Genomic DNA, 19,456 nt, shown 5'->3' on the forward strand with positions numbered 1-19,456 from the left:
TTTTGCTCTGCTTTATTCAATGTGTTGTTATTGTTTGTTAGCCTTGTCTACTCATTAAAATTATATAGTTAACAAAGGGTTTGCTGTACTTGACTAATTGGCATCTGTAGCGTAAATTCACAAATGTCATTATTGGTATTATGTCTGTCACAGTTGGAATCATAGGTTAGGTAGGAGCTGGGACTATGATGTCATTTTTAAAAGGTTGCATTTTGGCTGCCTACACAAACGGTGGCATTTCAAGATTTATTTTTTATTGTTTCTGTGTGGACACAAGACTGAAACACCAAAATGTTGTGTATTGACAAAACGCTGTTCCCATGTGGATGTAGCCTTAGGTGTTTTGGACTGCTTTTGTGTCTCTTTAGTAGCATTATCAGCACATTTACCTGAGTGCAGTCTTCCTCGTTTCACGCTTGAGCATCTGCCTCGGCTGTTTATCCAGCTCGTCAAATGAGTGTCCCGTCTTTCACCTTTAGAAGAAAAACAAAAACAACAAGATTTTCCATCAGGTGAAGCTGGAACTGATCGACTTGACTGACGGGCTGCTTGAGATTGTTGTCAAAGGGTTGCTCAAGTTGCTTTTTTATGAGAGTGAACCAAAACAAGCCTGTGGGGATTATATAGACTGATGTTTGTCTGGTCTGTAACAGGGTGGCCTGAACTGACTGGCTGAATCTTTTTTTTTTTTTCTTTGTTTGGATGAATGCCCAGCGTCCTATGTAGGGGTGGAATGGCTGGCAGACGAAAATATTCATAGTCCTCCCCCCCAAAAAAAATACTTTATTGTTTCTGGACATAAATTTATAACATGTCCATTTGCTTAACGATTTAGTCAAACAGAAACAAGCTCGACCTTATCACAAATGCCTTCTCCAGGTTATCCTAGCAGAGTTTTGATGAATGCGGCCACTCCCTGCATTACTTTCCTGCGACGCATGAAGCACTTAGTTACTGTAAGAATGCAGCCAGAACAAGGTAATCTGTCCAGTTTATCTTGTGTTTCAACAGGCTGATGATCCTGTCATCTTCTGTTACATCTTCTCACAAGGATTTTTGTTTGGTTTTGTTTAGTTTTTTTTCCCTAAATGGTAGCAAAAGTGCTTTTTGTGATGAAGTGAACTGGTTCAGGAGGCGTGACTCATTTCCGGCGTCAGAAGTCAGCTTCGTTCTGATTCGCCTGATAATGAGTCAAATGCACGACGATAGACAATCCGTCCTCTGCTCTGTAAGTGCCCCAAGCTACTCTTCCAGAAATGATCCAATCACTCATACAAACCAAGATAAAAGCAGGGCGTTGTGGGTCTGTTGTACGCCTGTATTTTGTGGCTCCAAGGAGTGACGAGCTCTCCTGACTGAGTCCTTTGTGACGGTTTTAGTTTGATTCGTGAGTACAGGCCTGAGCATATCTCTGAAGCAAACACCAAAACTCAAACATTTGAGAAACTTGGGATTATTTTCTCAGGACCAAATGAGTTTCTTGGCTCTGAAAGCTGCCTCAAGTTTGACCATTCTTCCCTTCAGACTCTGTAAACTCTGCAGTCTATGATTAGTTACCATTTAGGCGTGTTTGCCTCATGCTCCTTGTTTTTACCTCTAGTAAATTAAATTTGACCGGGACAATTTTATGTCCATTTCCGTTCAGTTGTGGCCTGGATCACTTCTTCTGTTATGGCCACAAAGCAGACCACATCCTCACTGCAGTGACAGGAAGATAGTGGTCTTTCTTGAGTCTTTCTACCTGGTTTTATACCTAAAGTTGATTGCTTTGTCTTCTTTAAAAACACAAATATGTACACACAGTGTGAAACAACAACCTGGTTTTAAGGCTCACATGACTTCTGTTCACGGAAACTGGCCTCAAAGACTTGCTTATATATTTTTAAGGTTTCTTCCTTTAGTGAAGGCTGTCGTAACCTTCAGCTACTATCACATCTTAGAGGAATGAGCCATGTGAGTGGTTTTGAGTGTGTTTGCTGCCATGCTGATTAAAAAGATTACGATGTTGTGTTGACATCTTGTTGCATTTACCGTAATTCGTGCAGTGGCGGCGTAAATCTGATTTAATCTGAATATTCCTGCCTCTCATTTTCTAAATCATTAGTGATGGTTTTTTCTTCCCCCCCCCTCCCCCCTCCCACTTCCGCTCTAATCTGCATACCAGATGGATAGGTGGGTAGGCGGACTGAGTGGAGGAGATGTTTCGAAAGGCTCTTCAACAAACACCGGAGCTCCTCTGTCATTAATTAGAAACCTGGCTGGCATCAGCAGAAGGTGAAGCTTTAGAGTGTGCGTGAAGTACTACGTTAATTAGTGTCGTGTGTCCGCTGTAATCCATCTTCGCTCCGGATACCTGATTAAATCACTTGGGCACAGGTATCGGTTGCCATGCAAAGGGAGCTGCGTGTTGTTCAAAAACGAGGACGAGTCGACAAGAACAAAATGGTATCAAACTGTATCTTCTCACTGAGGATTTGCTTTTCCTCGTGTGGGTTATGACCGTGCATGACAGAATTATGACAGTGAAGTTGTTTCAGCTATATAATGGACCACGTTTAACCGAAACCCAAATGAACTAAAGTTAATTTACGGATTTATTTAGTTCGTAAAAGTGAAACTTGCATCTCGTGCAACCTTATTTTACAGGCTAAAACCGCTGTCACTCCGTCATACATGGGATGATCTTAGCCTAAAACTCCTGCAATAAAGGTGGAGGGCGATATGCATTCCTTCTAGGAACACTATGCCTTTATTGATTAAACATGTTATCCAGCATAATTTCCACAAATGTACAAGATTGCTCAGCAGTTTTAAATGTTCCTATTTGATACTGGACATTAGTGTACAGAAACAGGTGTGCACCTCTTCCTTGGGGAAAATGCTAATTTAATTACAAACAATTAGATCTGCCGCAGGCTTTAAGGATTTAAGCCGCTTCGCTTTAATTTAATCTATTTTAAGCCAGTCTTAAATCAACACACGCAGGTCGCTTGTCACCGTCAGGTATCGGACCAGGGGAGAGTCAGTGCGTGAGCTTGTGTTTCTGCGTGCGGCGTCTGCAGAGGCATTCTGTAATTACACCAGCCGTCTCTGAGTAACGGCGCATCTCTGCGCTCTGGTGTTTGTTTACGCTTGGCTTCGACCCAGATTGGCAGCGGTGCTCCGAGCACTGCTGTGGGGACAAGAGGTCGTGACCCTGCACAGCGCTGTCATTATGGTAGGAATCCATTGCGGTGCTTTCAAGTAACAAACCCAACTCCCTTCTGTAGCTGGTGGTAGTCAAGGAATCAAACAGGAGCTCTCTTCTAAGAGTTACACCATTAAAATGACACGACAAATTTAAGCAACCAACTGTTCTGCTTATTTGTTGTGTTGTTTACTGTTGTACTTTGGCCCTCTAATGATAAATTCTTTACTTCAGTTTGTAAAATTGAAGCAATGAAGACAACGTCTTTAATATCCAAGACGAAAATGACTCGATAAAGAAAACTTTGCTTTATAAAAGTTGTTAACCTTTGATTAAGTTATCGATTCCGCTTAATTCAGTATTTATTGATGTATTCAAACATCAATTTCAGCCAGAACTTCTTTATTAGAAGTGAATCGTTTCTGGAGACATAAACCGAAGACCCCAAAGCCACAAAGGAAAACAAAGGAGTGTCACATTTCAGGAAATAAACGACGTCCGGTATTATGAGCTTAAAGAAGTCGCCCTGTTCTCGTTCTCAGAACGTGGCGAGATTGTGTTTAACACAGAATCTCCTCACATTAAGGTCATGCTCGGAGTTTTACGTTTAAATCTGCTGGAACAAATCCCCATTTTGACTAAGTCTTCTTACACAGCTTNGGGGGGGGGAGGGGGAAGCTGTAGATTAGTCAATTTTTATAGAGAAGGAGCAGAAATGACACGTTCAGATAAAAACTCTAAACACCACCATGACACCTATCAAACCTGACTGGGACTTTATGTAAAAATTCAAAGAAAGGATGTGTCAGATTACATTTATAGGCTTGAATAATACTGGTCATGGGATTATTTTGTAATCAGGAAGTTAACTTGTAACGTGCAAGGCCGAATCCTTTTCGCATGTTGGTGAAACATTGCTAAATGATAACCTTTATGTTGTAGATAAATCCCATTTTTGATGCATTTATAGCTAAAAGTTTCATATTTGTTGCCTTTCTATGCTTTTTTTTTTCCTGAGCCATAATATTAACAAGCAGCCAGTCAAGCTCACTGACAGGAACGCATGATAATTTGTCCAGAGAGCGAGACCAAAACCAGACATGGAGACAACAGCTGAAGGTAAGTGTGTTTATTTGCAAGGTGGCAACTATTTACAGTGAGTGTGTCGTGGTAGGATATGAAAGGCAAGAGGAACAGGGTGAGTCTCGGGTACCAATCCTGCTATCAGCTGAGCACTGCAAGATGATTTAATTGTTATTCCTTTGGTCTTACAGGTCCGGGAGGAGAAGGAGGCGTTCAGGTGATCCAGGAGTCGACAAGCCAGTAATTCCATCCAGGTGAGTATCCAAGTGGTCGAGGTAAGTATCCGTGAACCCACAGCTCCGTGACGTGGCCAAGAATCTACAAACAAAGTACATAGAGGACGTAATCAATAAGTTACCAAAACTTGGTTAGAAACGGTGGCTGTGAATCTAACCCAGGGGGTTCGATGCTCCAGCGAAGGTCTGGTCTCAACTGGAGGCTTAAGTACTGGCAGTCCTCATTATCCAAATCTGGATCACCTGTGGAGGTAGAAAGTAGAGGAGCCGCCCCAAGGCGGGGCCAAAACTCCAGATCCCTACACTCACATACATGTAGTTATGTAGCAAAGATGGAGAAAGGTTTCGTTTTGCAGTTTAATTGAGATACATTTTTTCTTTCTTTTGGAAAAAACAAATTGTTTATTTTATCCTCACCTTTGCGATTAGGACATCACTCCACCCTTATCTGTTCTCTGTAAAGTAAACTCACTCACTTCCTCTCTTCAGATTGTCAGAGATAACGCCAGAAATTGCCAGTAACGCTGCCGTAAGCATGACGCTCAGCATTCAGAACGTGATTATTTAGAGATACTAATATGACAATCATTATGACTTCCCTGCTGATGAAAACGTACCACCATTGGTAAACATGTAGATGGAGCACAATATAGAGGCATCTTCAGGTGGAACAGGGATAAGAAAATAACAGCTTGTGTTGTTTATGTACTTAACTAAGCTTTTAGTGGCTTTTTTTTTTACTGTTGGCACTCTGATATTTTAGTAAAACTAAGACTTGACTTTTTTATGTCTGACATTAAAGTAGACTAATGCTTGCTTAATTATTGGCTGCATTTATTTATTTATTCTTTGGCTTTTCTCACCCTCCCTCCCCTCCTCTGCCAGCTTTTGTGAGTTTATTATGGCCTTAGCCAGCGTGCAGCTGTAGACCTGTTTTTTTTTTTTTCTGCTTTCTGCTGACCCACTAATGGAGCGCTTGTGTGAGGAAAGGCCGGAGGCTGGACTGCAGAGCCGAGGCTTAAAACAACCTGCAAACAGCGCAGAGAAAGAAGCTTTAAGGAGGGAAAAAAATACCCTCAGACATAAAGAAAACATGGAGTAAAGCCAGGATGTGCTGCAGTAACAGTAAAGACAACAGTAAACCTCAGCAGAACTGTTTTTTTGTGCTTAAGCTGTGAGTAATTTTTTTTCCTGATGACCCTCAGTGACTTTGACGTGACGCAGTACTTTGTCAAGATGGCATCACAACCTGAGAAGTGGTCCCTTAAGCTCTTGGGGCTCGTCTTTGCACTGCTTTGACTTTCCCCCTTTCAAGTCATTGTATGAACTCTTCAAAAGGACTTATTTATCCGTGACAAAATAAGGCTGACGCTGACGAACATCACCCAAGCGAGCCTTACTGTGCTTTGCCTTAAGAGTCTTTTATGATGGACTAGGCAGATTTATGTCAAGGGAAATAAAAAGGAAAAAAAGTGAACATAAGTAGAACAGTCATGCGTGCATTTATGTGCAAGATGCACTACCATGTTAATGTAAATCTATATCATGTGTCCTTTGTTTATCTTTAATTGCCAGGTTTTTAAGCGAAGACCATCTTATGATAATGAGGGAAAGTTATCGCCATTTAGGTCAAACCTTGTAGATGACATTATGCACAGATCTTTCAAGAATATGTTGTGAATGACTCTCAGCTACTACCACATCAAACTTTTTCTCCTTAAGTTGTGACTAAGTTACAGCCAGTTTTGTGTTGGTTAATGTCGATTAGCTGTGGCAACCATCTCAAATGAGTTTGACTCCAAAAAGCTGATGAGTTGTAGATGTACATCCAATGATTACTGTCTGAAGCTTTTATTGAAATCTGTCCAGTGGTTCATAACATATTTTGCTAACAGCCAGCTACCCCACACTGACTCAGGCAAAAAAAACAGTATTGTTTTTCTTTTGGTGCTTCCTGCTTGTAGCTGTACAGTTAATGTGTAGAAATCCTTTCATCAGCTTTCCTTCTTGGTGAAGTTTTTAAATCTTTGATCTCATTCGGGTGTGGACTGACACCAGTATGGAGACGGTTAAATAGCATCCAGCCACAGTAACAAAATTAGGATGTCTGGACTCGAGCCGTATCCAGTTCAGCTCCTGCCTCCGCGTTGGTTTGCAGCATCAGGACGCTGGACATCATCAGCCGGCCCTGGGAGAAGCAGGAGGTGGAGTTCTCTAACCTTTCGAATAATACTGTTCTGTGTGTGTGTGTGTGTGGTTGTGTGTGTTCAGAATTGTAATACTCAGACATGCACATCCTTCCCAGCAGTTGCAGGAACGTCTCTATTGTCAGCCGGTAATCCATAGTGACTCTCAGCCCCTCTGCTCTTGTCCTCCTGTCCACCGAGAATCTGTACACAGCACAGAGCTGGAATGTCGGAGGGGGCCTCAGACCCTTTTTATTTAATATGTGGATGTAGATGAGTAAATCTGTAGAATTTACCCTTGTCTGTACGTCGTAGAATCAGACAGAGGCGACTCGAAGCCTGTTTTAAATGCAAAACTCTGCCGACCTTCCTGTCAGTTTGCCTGAATCACAGGGTTAGGGTTAGTTAAAAAGAAATACTCATGAAAGCTGAACGTGAAACCCATCCTTGAGATAAAGCTGAACATACCACGACTTCTGCCCTCCCCTTCTGATTGGTGACACAAAGCAGAAGCAGGAAGCTGTCATCGGCTCTCGAAGGGGCTCGTAACACATCGGTGCGTCGTTGTCGTGGTTACACACAAATAAGGAGCAACATTGGCCGTGTGGTCGGGAACTCTTTACCCACGTGTTGACACAAGGCTTTGATCAGAGGCATTCACGTCGGGCAGAGTCACTAAGAAAACACTGCCGAAGCAGTGTGCCGTCTCAGGCTGCTGTCGGAGGAGCCAAGGACAAAAGTCGAACACAATGGCGGTGCATAGTCATAAAATAAAGCTAAAAACTGCCATAAAACCAACAATAATGCTGTGCATGTGGATAGCACACAAAGCCCTGTGATTAAAGGATAAAGTTTTTTTATGACTTAAAAGCACAGAGGTTTGTTTACTGTGTCGGTAACTTACATTATATTTGTAGTTCAGGCTGTAATAAACAAACTGCTCGCTTGTATTTCTCAGTTTTATAAGGGTTTTCTGCCTCCAAAGTCCAGCCATAATAAAGATTTTATAAATTTTACTAATTCCCACATGGATACATGGTAGGTTACTGATTAAGTAACCAGGTCAGTATCACGTTACCTGTGTATTTGTTGCGAAGGGAGTTTTAGGCGTAAGTTGATCCTCGTTTCTCCTCCCTTTCAGTTGGTTTTGTTGTGACAAAGTGCTTCCAGTCAAAAGATCTGCAGCTCTAAATATCTAAAAATCCTGAGTCAACACGCAGCTCTGGTAAACTCCACTCCCAACAGCTCAGAACTTGAGACATTAGTGCAAATAAAACCACAGTCACCGGCGCTGACCCGTTTTCTGACCTGTTTTTACTTATGGACGTTTAACTTTAGTTGAGTTTTACAACATAATATGATTGTTGTTGTACATTATGTGCCTACATGCTACAGTTGGCAAATAGATACTAAGATTCTTAGTGATACTAAAATTGATATCTGGTTAAAATTCATTTTTGTGACAGCTTGTGTACCAAGAATGGTGTTTAGCATCTGAACACTGGCCTTTCTGAACTACGAAATGAACTTTAGTAATGAACATTTTTGTTGCTCTAATCTTCATCAGAGCTCAAGACTGCAAACATTTGGTCACATTTTTGCTTCCATTTTTGGAGATAAAACTGTACAGCTAAACTCACAAGGGCATCATAGGCATTTTTATTTTTTTTATTTCCTAGAGGAGGCCACAATGTTTACCTTGAATGAATATTCATGTAATTTGCATACCACTGCTTCTGGCATTCTGAAGGTTAAAACAAAGAAATTACCACCAGTTTACGCTTTGAATTTGTTAAAGTAAGACTTTTTAGCGCAGATAATCAAACCGAAACATTTAAAGGCTGTTTATGTTTTGCTTCATTGGGATTCACAGCTCAGGCTGAGCTTTTTGTTTCGCATACCAGCCGAATAAATGCTTCCTGATCCAGTATTTAAAGTTTGTGGTTTGCAGTCCTCACGATCGTATCGTCCTTCCTCTGCAGAAGCCACCTGACGGCCGGGACCTCGACGGGTTGGGAGAGCAGGAAAGACGCACGGACGGCGGCATGGCGTCCATAGCAGAGTACTACGCTGGCAAGAGCGTGCTGATCACGGGAGCCACGGGCTTCATGGGCAAAGTGCTGGTGGAGAAGCTGCTGAGGTCCTGCCCCGAGGTTAAAACCCTCTACATCCTGGTCAGACCCAAAGCCGGCCAGTCCATGCAGCAGAGGGTCAGCGACATGATGAAATGCAAGGTGAGAGGGGAGGAAATGCTTTAGCTTTAAATTTTTAACACTTCGTTCTACTTTAAGAAATATTAGTTTTTCTGAGAAGGTGCATGCTGAAAGTTAAGTCTAAATGCATCATTTTTAATATATAGAATGTTATTTATTCAAAGGTTTTGTCAGGGAATGTTTAAACTGGCTAAGAAACACACAGTAATAGGTATTAATTAGGTTATGTAGGCATATACTTTGAAACATGTAAGCATCTGGACGTATAGTCGGCAGAGTACAAAGTTAGGTAAAGCTCTCAGGAAAGAAATTGCCAGCTGGAAGGCATTCGGGTTTGTAGTCTGTTTCCTTCCCAGTTTAAGGTCAGAGTATTTCTTCATAAAACCAGCAACAAAGCCTCTTTCTGCCCCACTTTATTCACTGCAGCAGCTGCATCCTGCCTCGTAAACGCTGTTATCTGGTCCTCGAAATAATGTCCGTCGCCTGGTTCGAGTCTCCTCTTCGGTTTCTCTAAGCTCGCCTTGGGTTGTTTTTGGTTCAGATTTTGCTTGTAAAAATTTCTTGTTCTGGCATGTATGTTTGGAAATAAGACACATCATCCCTCAAAGCTTATTAAATTATTATATTTAATAATAATCGCCGGTAAGTGAAGTGTTAATGCTTAACATAAATCTGACAGAAGCTTTCTCAGATGAACGTTCTTAGCATGAAAATGAGGAAACAAAAAGAATAATTGTGATGGGTATTCAAATGAAAAATAAATGTAGGACCAAGATCCTTTTCTAAACAAATCTAAAGCATTTCTCTCCCTCTTGATGTTAGACTATAATAAAAATGATGCGTATTCCTACTGTTTATTAAGTAAAATTTTATGCAAATTCACTGATCCATTAAGAGGATCAGGAGATGCGATGGCAAAGCTTTCGGTTTTTGCTAATTCCTCTCATTAGTGTTTACTTTGCAACAACTTAAGCAGAGGATCATCGTCATCAGGTATCCATCATGCAAAACAAAACTAGAACCTGGCCTTTCAGAAGCAGAATTAAAGCTAAAATCTGTCAGCAAAGCTGTCTCGAAACCTAAACTGTCTTCCAAAGAAGTGCAACAGTGCCAGGGATCTTTTCAACCTTTCAAAAAATGATGCTGGTAATGAGGAAGTGTCACCACATCGCCCCTCGTTAAGCTTTTAAACTCTGTGACATCCAGCATATTTGGACATGGCTTATTCAAATGACTATTCAAAACCGCTGACTGTTCAGAGGCAATGCAGTTTTTATGTTTGCATAGCAATATAAATTTGCCTGTGTATTACTGCAGCAAGCTTCTGTTGCCATGGTGAAACAAGCTTAATGACCCCAGAGGAGTCCAACAGTTCATCTTTGAGCTCCAGCAGAGACGGCAGTCGAATCGTGAATGCCAAACTGGATGTTATCTCATTGAACACATGTAAAACGTTTAAAGCGGGAGGAGGAGGCGAGGAAAGGCTGGGTAACGAGGAGAGGGGTTCTGGGACAGAAACGGATCAGAGGAGAAAGTGAAGGCTTGGAGGATGGCAGCGGGAGGAGGAAGATGAAAAGGTAGAGGAGCAACGATCAGCATCAGCTGTGTCAGACTGTCAGCAAAGCATGACTCAACAAAAAAAAAAAACCTCCAAACCATGTTGGGTTTAATGAGGACCACAGGATTGACTCGGTGTGTGTGTGTGTGTGTGTGTGTGTGTGTGTGTGTATTGACGTGCTCACAAACAGCTGCTGTGTGCTCGTGCGGCTGCTCTGAGTGCTGCTGGCCTCAAACTGTCAGTACACCTAAGAAAATGACACGTTCTCTTTAATCCTCTTTGTCTCCCTCTGATAGCATCTGTTTTTACTGCTCTCATTGGAATTGGACCTTGCCGCTGCTGCATTCATTATTCTGCTCGCTGCTGAGAGAGCAGCAGGGCAGCAGTTTGAGAATTTGCACTTAATTTATCTCATCACCCCATACACATACACACCTTTAATTTTTTTTCTTTTCCCCTTCCTCTTGTTGAGGTGAGCGTGATGAAAGCGTCAGCTTTCAATTCACAGAAAGCCTCTCTCCCTGTTTGGATTTCTTTTTTTTCTTTTTTTTTTCACTTTTGCACAATAGCACTGTGAGCAACACCCTGTAATTTCCGCTAAGGAGAACACCTCCTTCTCTGCCCCAAAACGGTGTCTGAATATCACTGCAGGTTAAAATGAGAACACATCCTAAAGAAGACGGAGTCAAAATTCCTCCGCAATGTAAAACAAGAGTTAGGAGGGTTTATTTCCACAGGGCCATTTTAAATTATTTAAGAGTCTACGGGCCACACAGCGGAAGGAAGCTTGGACACGATATTCTACCTACATCTGTTGTGCATAAAATCTTTTCTCACAAAATACACATAATATATTCTCTTAGGGAGACATGTTATGTGTTTTATTCTTTGACCATTTTTGCAGGCACAACCACCGACTTTACTAACCGACCAGACAGATTTAGACCGATTTCAGACCAAAACATGAACAGTATGCTTTGTATAAAATGGTTTTAAAATGTTTATTGACTTTTATTTAGTTCACAATTCTGTTGGGTTCATTTTAGGACACAAAGGACCAGAGGGGTGTACCACGAAGCAAGGTTTTTCCACTTAGCCAGCCACTGTCTGTTGAGCTGAAAGTCAATTTTCAATATCGCAAAAGAGGATCTCTTTGAGCCCGGCTAGATTACTACGATAGCAGAGGCTTAGCTCATTACCTGCTCGCGATAAGGCTGCAACAACCTTTATGTCATCATAAGTCTGCCTGACGTTGGTTGCCAGATTTAAAATAAACATGGAGTTGTCAAATAATATGAAATGAAAACTGTCCCGCAGTCAGTCAGTGTCGCTCGTTCAGGTGTTGATTAAAAGTCATCATTTTAGCTTTCCAATTTAATCACGAACGATGTTTATTCAGCAATAAATTTCCATTTAATTATTCATTCTAATAAATCTGAGCCATTTTAATAAGTAAAAATCCTCCCACTAAACCAGAATTTTTTCTAAAAAAAATTGATCTTGTGATTTTTAGCAAGAGATATGGTATTCCCTGTGTGGCCACTATGCTGCAGTTAGACTGAAAAAAAACATAATTAACAAAAAAAAAAAAAAAAGCGTGGGGGTGTGCAACACTATCATCAGAACCATATCAAGTTGATGATCTACAATGTTCTGTGTTGGTTTTTAGATTTTGCCTGGATTTGCTGAGACATCCAATATTCGGTTAATATTAGGTTTAATTTGTTAGTACATCTGTCCATCAGAGAATATTTAATTAATGACATAACGTCGCTGTCGGGCAGAACCCTTGTGTCTCCAGAAATGCAACTCTTCAGGAAATCGGGCGGGGATAAGGGATATCTTTACTTTCAATTAAATAAATTGTCACAAGCACTTAGTGCTGGGCGATATAACGATACATATCGTGGGGACGATAGAAAAGTCTCTATCGTGATATATTTTCTTCTATCGTCTCTATAGTTTCTGTTGTTTCTATCATAATTGTATCAATGATTCATGTAAATATTTCATAACGTAGGCTACGACGAATGTATTAGTGTTGTCACTTTGCATAAATTCAGTTTATATAACTGATGAATAATAAGAAAAAATAACTATTTTGCGAAGAACCTCCGTTTTGCGACATGACGCTGCTTTACGTGTGGGTTTGCGATATGCTTTACGGCAGCGGCTTTCTGCGCGGCACGGTGTTTTCACCATGAGTGCTCAAAGATGGAGACGCATTAAGTATCAAACTCGGGGTCGCAACAAGTAGAGACAGCTAGCAGGCAGCCCAAGAAGAAAGACTTTTACCAAAACGAGGGGGGGACGTCTGTGATTTGGTTCAAGAAGTCTGACACGGAGCAGAAAAAGGTAATATGCTAACTCTGCTAATGCTAATGCTAACTCTGCTATGAGACTGTTTTCTCGTCTGATGCGAACACAACAAACCTCTTCTATCACTTAAAGAAGAACCAGGAAAAAGGATATTTAGCAACCCAAAAAGTGCAAGGTCAAGCAGGTTGTAAAAGAGCCGGGGAAAGTTGCGAAAAGTGAAACTATTGCCGGCCGAAGATAATAGAGTTGTCTGTTGTCATTTGATACTGTTAAGTCGTAACAGGTACATATATATTGCTGCACTAAAATGCAGTGGATCAGTTAAATGTCACTTAGAAATAAAGCTTGAAAAAGGTAGGAAATTAGATTATTTTTTCATATCTTTCAGAGAATAACTGACAACGTATGTAATTGGGGTATATCGTGATATATATCGTTATCGTGATATAAAATTATCCATATCGTGATATAGAATTCTTTCCATATCGCCCAGCACTAAAAGCACTTTTCATTGGTTAGCCATCCATAAAACCACAAACAGGTCTAAATGTTAACCAGTAGACTTGATTTATGCAAAAACATGAAAATGATTAAAATGCTTGACCATGACAGTGTTTGATTTGATTATTGAAGTGATTTGCACAATATAAAATAGTGTCAACGTTAAATAAACCTCTCAACTGTGGAGTTAAACGTTTAGGTTTTTTTTTTTCTATCCTGACGTAAACAGCAGTTTTCTGCAACACATGAGGAAATATTCCCCTCTTGTTCTAACTTTGGCAACAGTGTTTTCAACTAGGAATCTATAAATTATTCACTTTAAACTCATAGCCTGCAGCCTTCTGTCTTTTATGAATGAAGACTAGGGGCAACCAGATTTTTATTCTGTAGCTTTATTTGTTGGATTGTTGGCAGATATCAAATGCTGAATGGAACGCCACCTTTCATGTGAACGTGCACAGAGCTAGAGTTAAAGTAACCACTGTTGTAGTACCTGCATTTCTTTAGTTTTAGACTTTGTCAAGCCAGGCTTAGGGAAGAGAAGCCCTGGTTTGTTGAACTTGCTTCGTAGTGTACCCCTCAAATCTCCCTCTGTTCTTTATAAAAGATAAACGTCGTCACATATAAGTTCTTCCTCTAATGAAGGCAAGCATCACTACACAGTACTTCATTCTGTCAAAAAGCAGGTATATAAGTAAAATGAAGATGCTCACTTTTGTTTCATAACAGGTCATTTTTATTTTGTTTTAGGTTGCCAACAGAAGTTTTATCCTCTGCATTTATGGTTTTTCTCCCTCAACAGCCTTCCAGCAGGTTTGGCATTGCTCTATCGGGTCATTGTTCACTCCTTTACCGAATACAGGCTCCTTCACGCTCGGTCCACATTCAGCTGAGATGTCATTAAATTTCCATGACCAAGCCTCAAGTACTAATTGGTATGCATGCAAGTCCTCAGGTCGGCATTATTCTTCTCAGAATCAGGATAATTCATGACGGAGGACCGCAGTGTTGTCTCTCAAGTGGCCTCTCATCCTTCAAGCCAGGCCAGTATCTTTCCTACAACCTGTTGCTAGGTAACAACCGAGAGATCTGTCCTGTGGTGGTTTTCAAAAGATGCAGTCAAGGGAAATGCCCCGAGCAGGAAAAGGACAAACCGATACGAATCTCATAGTCTCTGTGCACCTCTGCTGCCCGCTTTGACATTTAAGCTCCGGCTGTTTCTCTCTGTACCTTTAACTTTGATCCGGTGGAAATGTCCGGGGAGCTGCAGATCTAGCTCCACTACCAGTCACCAAATAGGAGGCCTCTTGATGCATAGGCACCCCTTCCTGCTCTGCAGCATGCTTTTCCCACCCACTAGCAGGATGGTGCAACCAGTAATGTCATTTGGATGTGTTAAAGGAGCATCTTCGTCCTGCAGAACCAGATCTGCAGCTGTAAGGAAAGAGCTGACGGTTTTGAATTCAAACTATGAGACAGGAGTCTACAAACAGTGGATGATTTCTACTTTTTTGAAGCTTGACTGATATAATGATTGACTTCTACTGCTGGATAGTAGTGAACACTGTATCACAGATGTTTGCATAGATCATTTTTATCATCTGTTTTCTTATAGACCAACTACTGCAGGTCTAAGACCAATGTAGCTAACTTGTTTTTTAAGTAGATGGACTCTTTGTGTGAAATGTCTTCATTTTGTTGAGCTTTCATCATTAACCTTAATGTTAAGGTAATCTACACAAGTTTAAACTTCCATATTTGTATCTTTTGTGTAGAGCACAGAACACTGGATGTGTCGGTGAATGCATCATTTGAGATTATTTAACAGATCAATTAAGGTAAATAATTGTCTTAAAACACTTACAGAAACAAATCTATCGTGCTAGGAGTGCAAATTAGTTGTAGTGGTGTATTTTAGACGCATGGATGCACAGCAACAAGCCATACAAGGATAATATTTATCAAATAAAGCATGTTTTTTCTGTTATTTTAGCTGCTAATAAAACTGTTAAAAGCTACCGGTACATTCAAATCTGCACACTACTCTCTATATTTTTCTTTAAAACATGGAGGATGGGTTCATGGATTTGCCCTACTTTGAAGCACTCCATGTTAATGTGCTGCCCTTCAGCTCTCTGGTTTTCAGGCTTTTTGCCACACACCGATCCAAAATGACATGCATGTTTCTATTGATTTCCCTCCAGTTTGCATCCACAGCCAGGCGATCTTTCCAGCGGTGTAAATATTTAAGATGTCTTGATCCTTACTGGCCCCAGTGGGCTAGTTTGTGTCTCCACTTGTGAAGCTGCTGACATTCCTGCCGGAATCGTTAATGTCAGCTGTCATCAAACCTTAAGCATCTACCTCTCTCTCCTGGAGTTGCAACTTGCCTCCTGTTGTTCATTCTTGATTCATCCCACATAAGCTAAATCCTACAGCTAATGTATTCCACTGAGCATGTCCGTGTAGCTAAGGCGTGTCAGGGGATATTAAAACTGTAACCTTAGGGAGAGTGATCCGGTTGGCTGGCAGTTGCAGGGTTGAATCCTGCTCAAAGATCAGGGCTCCGAAGTGATAGGTTGTTGCTTCCTGTCCGACACAATTCAGGGCATTCGTTTAGTCATCTGCAGTAGGCTGGCACGGCATGCAACCAACCACTCGTCCCACGGGAGCTGGAACTGAAGGGGGACCGATGATTGTGGATATAATTAGGCTGTAAATTAACTTTGGTTTGTGAAACTGATTAGCAGATTGAATCTTGCCGGTGAACATATTAGGGCAATGAAGACTGTTCTTCTGGGGTTTGTTGCAGTCATGCATGGCTGCTCATGTGTGGCCTTTCGGTCTAGATCTGGTTCACATATATTTGTGTCAGGTAGCCATCTCAGATGTGACTGAGGGGTTTTCTCCATATTACTATTACTATTTCTCCACATTACCTTTTCTCTTCATCTAAGAATACATTTTTCGTCAAAGCACATACTTTTTTCCTTGTGTTTTTGTTTTTCTAATCATTCATTTTCTGCAGCTTCTCAGTGGTCAGTCGGGTCATGGAGGTAACGAGTACTAAAGGGAAACCCAGACATCTCTTTCCCCAACAACATTCTCCAGCTCCTACTGAGGTTCCCATGGCATTACCAAGCTGGAGGGATACATAATCCTTCCAGCGAGTTTTGTCTCTTCTCAGTGGGATGTGCCCAGGAGGCATGCCTGAAAACACCTTAGCTGATGCCTTTTGATTTGGAGCAGCAGCGGCTCTACCTTAAGCTCTCCCCGTATGATGGAGCTCCTCACCTGACCTAAAAGGCTGAATCTGATTTCCCTATGAAGGAAGCTCATTTCATCCACTTGTGTCCAGTAGCTCATTTGTTCAGGAATGATCTATATTTCATGGCCATAGGTCCATCCATCCATTCATTTTCTTTTACCTGCTTTTCTTTTCTGGGTTGCAAGGGAGCTTGGTGGCCCATCTCCAGCTGTCATTGTACGAAAGACTGGGTACACCCTGGAGAGGCTGCAGGTTTATCACAGGGCCACATAGAGACAAACAAGACAAGCAACCATACACGCTCTCACTCACAACTAGGTTAATTGGTAACTCTAAAAATATCCCAAACATGCATGTTTTTTGTGTGTGCAATGAAACTGGAGTACCCAGAGAAATCCCACGCTTGCATGGGGAGAACATGCATCCATACAGAAAGGCCAGGAGGCAAACCTCCTATGACCATAAGTGAATTATGGACTGTAGATAGACCAGTAAATCAAGAGCGTTGTCTTGTGACTCTTTTCTTTTTTTTCACCATGACCATCTCCTGTTCCATCCTGCTGTAAGTCGTGAACAACATTCCCAGATACTTGATCTCCTCTGCCTGAGGCAGAAACTTATCCGTGACCCAGATGGAGCATTCTGCCTTTTTCAAGTTTTTGTTTTTATTTGTCTCAAACTATGGGAAATCTGCATGACTTCATCAAATAGCCTGTTTAAATCATCGTGCCTTGTACCTTTGAACAAAACTTGTAAAAAAGTAAGTTCTGGACCAATGGCCCTGCTGAGAAACCTTACAGAAACCAGATTCAGGAAAGGTGGCCATCTGCCTTAATTTGTCTACATTGCAGTCACTATATACCTTATGTGATTCATGTTGTTTGCTTTAATTGAGTGTTAGCCTGGAGCCAGACATGTGAAAACCTTCCATTTTCATTAATTTGCTTTGATATACTGTTCCTCGTAATCCATGATCAGTCTTTCTAAGCTTTTAAGGAGCTCAGAGATTCCAAGTTGAACAAACACAGTGGGCATTGTCACCCAGGTTATCAGAAGCATCCCTATTTATAAGCAAGACAATTTCAGCTTAAAAAGACCAAAATTGCACAGGATGCTTAAATATGCTTCCTGAGCAGCACTAAGGAGTCCATAAACAGGAAATGAATAAAGACATGGTTAAGAAGGATGGAGAGGAGTCCTGTCTCACTTTAATTTACTGACAGCCCTGAGGGTATGTCTGTCTTCCTTTACAGCTTCCCACAAGAGGATTTGCCATCTCCTTAGCATTTTATCCTGAGATGAGCAAAAACCTGGCTGGTACGTGAGAGATGATGATTTATCTGTGTCTTCCACCTCTGAGAGCGGAGCCCCTTTTTTTCTCCTGGTTCTCTGCAGTGCCACAACTCTTCTGGATATTACCAGATCTGGAAATGCACCGCTTTCCCCCCCTTCTTTTGTCATTTATCCTGCTCACTCCCTGTTATTCGACTAATTTAGACAGCGCATGCCAGGAAATGGAGGTCAGCACTGAGGGAGCTGCTGGTAATTGCTTCCTTCTGACACACTTTGGCAGATTTTTGTTTTTCCTAGCTACTGTTAATTTTCTGGCTCGTGCGTCTCCAGTTGGTGGCGCCGGCAGAGTCAGCAGTGAAAGGTGCAGATGGAGGCGAAATTTCAGACTACAATGTTGAAAAAAGGGGGGGGGCTGACTTAAGAACAGACTGAGGAAATGCTGAAGCTATGGGAGAAGTGAAGAAGTAGTGCTTTTTCTTGCATTTAGGGGTGTTTAAAGTTTAAAAATCCCATGCATGAGAGATCTCCAGCCTCTGGAACCATGATATGACCTCAGTCTGCTCTGCTTTACAGTTTCTTATTCTGATTCAGCGTGAACAAACCTTAACCTTTTCGGACAATGCTAAATAAGCTCTTACCTCTCAAGTTCCGTACAACTTCTGTACCCATCTGTTCTACTTTTATCTTTCTGCCTCCATCATCTCTTTCCTCCGGGGTTTAGGGGGTTGGCGAAAGAGTAGAGTCCAACTAAAGGGCAGTTAGTGAGAAGAGAGGCTGTTTAAATGACATCTCGGGTTGCTGGGCCAAAAGGAAAGTGCCATTAGTGTTGGATTACTGTGAAAGTCCACACAGAGGCTGCTTCAAGCACTCTTGATGGACGATTTATTGCCCTGAAGGTCTTAAAAAATGTCACCGTCCATTGCTGGGAAAAGCACAGATTGTGATCTTGTGCCACCTCAAGAAAGGAAATTCACTTCCTGAGTAAGTTTGATTGCTTGACAGATGCAAGGTATACATTCTTTTAAAAAAAGTGCTTTCACTGAAGGAATTACTGTGGTTTTTTCCTCCTTTTGTGTTGCAAACTGAACTATTGTATTCCCGTGCAAGGCAGTTTGCTCGCGGACACCAGTGGGTGGGAGAAGGGCGCAGAGTAAAATGCGAGCGGTGGAAGGCTGGCACAAGACCACTTATCATCCAAAGAGCCTTTTTACAAACCAACGCCACAACCCATCTCACAGTGTCCGTCTCTGCCCTGAACAAAAGGCTCTCTGAAGCCCACGTTGTTTAGCCTCGCTCACCCCTCTGACCCCAACGCACTTTATACATTCAGGGTCTTTATGTAATTCAATTCTGCTTTGAAAATGTTTTTGAGCTTAGTAGACCTAACTTACGCTAATATTTCAGGGTGAGGTGTAGTAGCAACGTGGACAATGGAAGAATTGCACAATGCTCTGTTGTTTTTTTATCGAAAGTCTGAATGTTTTGACATAAAAATTATGATTAAACTGGAATAATTTTGTACATACATGACTTTGTTACGCTCCACAAACAGCATCTACAACAGTGGTCTCCAATCCTGGTCCTCGAGGGCCACTATCCTGCATGTTTTACT

The 19,456-nt window shown here is 41.5% G+C and overlaps 1 protein-coding gene across 3 annotated transcripts in view; it reads left to right on the forward strand.

Moving 5' to 3' along the window:
* Window positions 1–19,456, forward strand: part of si:dkey-97m3.1 (fatty acyl-CoA reductase 1) — a 45,787-nt gene that overhangs the window by 5,462 nt on the left and 20,869 nt on the right. Inside the window, exons 1-2 of one of the 3 annotated variants that reach the window (XM_017411636.3) lie at window positions 3,884–4,524; window positions 8,675–8,926. In XM_017411636.3, the coding sequence (XP_017267125.1) occupies window positions 8,738–8,926 (189 nt within the window). In that variant the 5' untranslated portion in view covers window positions 3,884–4,524; window positions 8,675–8,737. Of the gene's footprint in view, window positions 1–3,883; window positions 4,525–6,338; window positions 6,711–8,674; window positions 8,927–19,456 lie in introns of those variants that run through there. The other 2 variants (XM_017411635.3, XM_017411633.3) reach the window with 2 other exon arrangements.

The sequence above is a fragment of the Kryptolebias marmoratus genome, linkage group LG18 (genome assembly GCF_001649575.2).
Source record: "Kryptolebias marmoratus isolate JLee-2015 linkage group LG18, ASM164957v2, whole genome shotgun sequence".
In the NCBI taxonomy this organism is placed as follows: domain Eukaryota; kingdom Metazoa; phylum Chordata; class Actinopteri; order Cyprinodontiformes; family Rivulidae; genus Kryptolebias; species Kryptolebias marmoratus.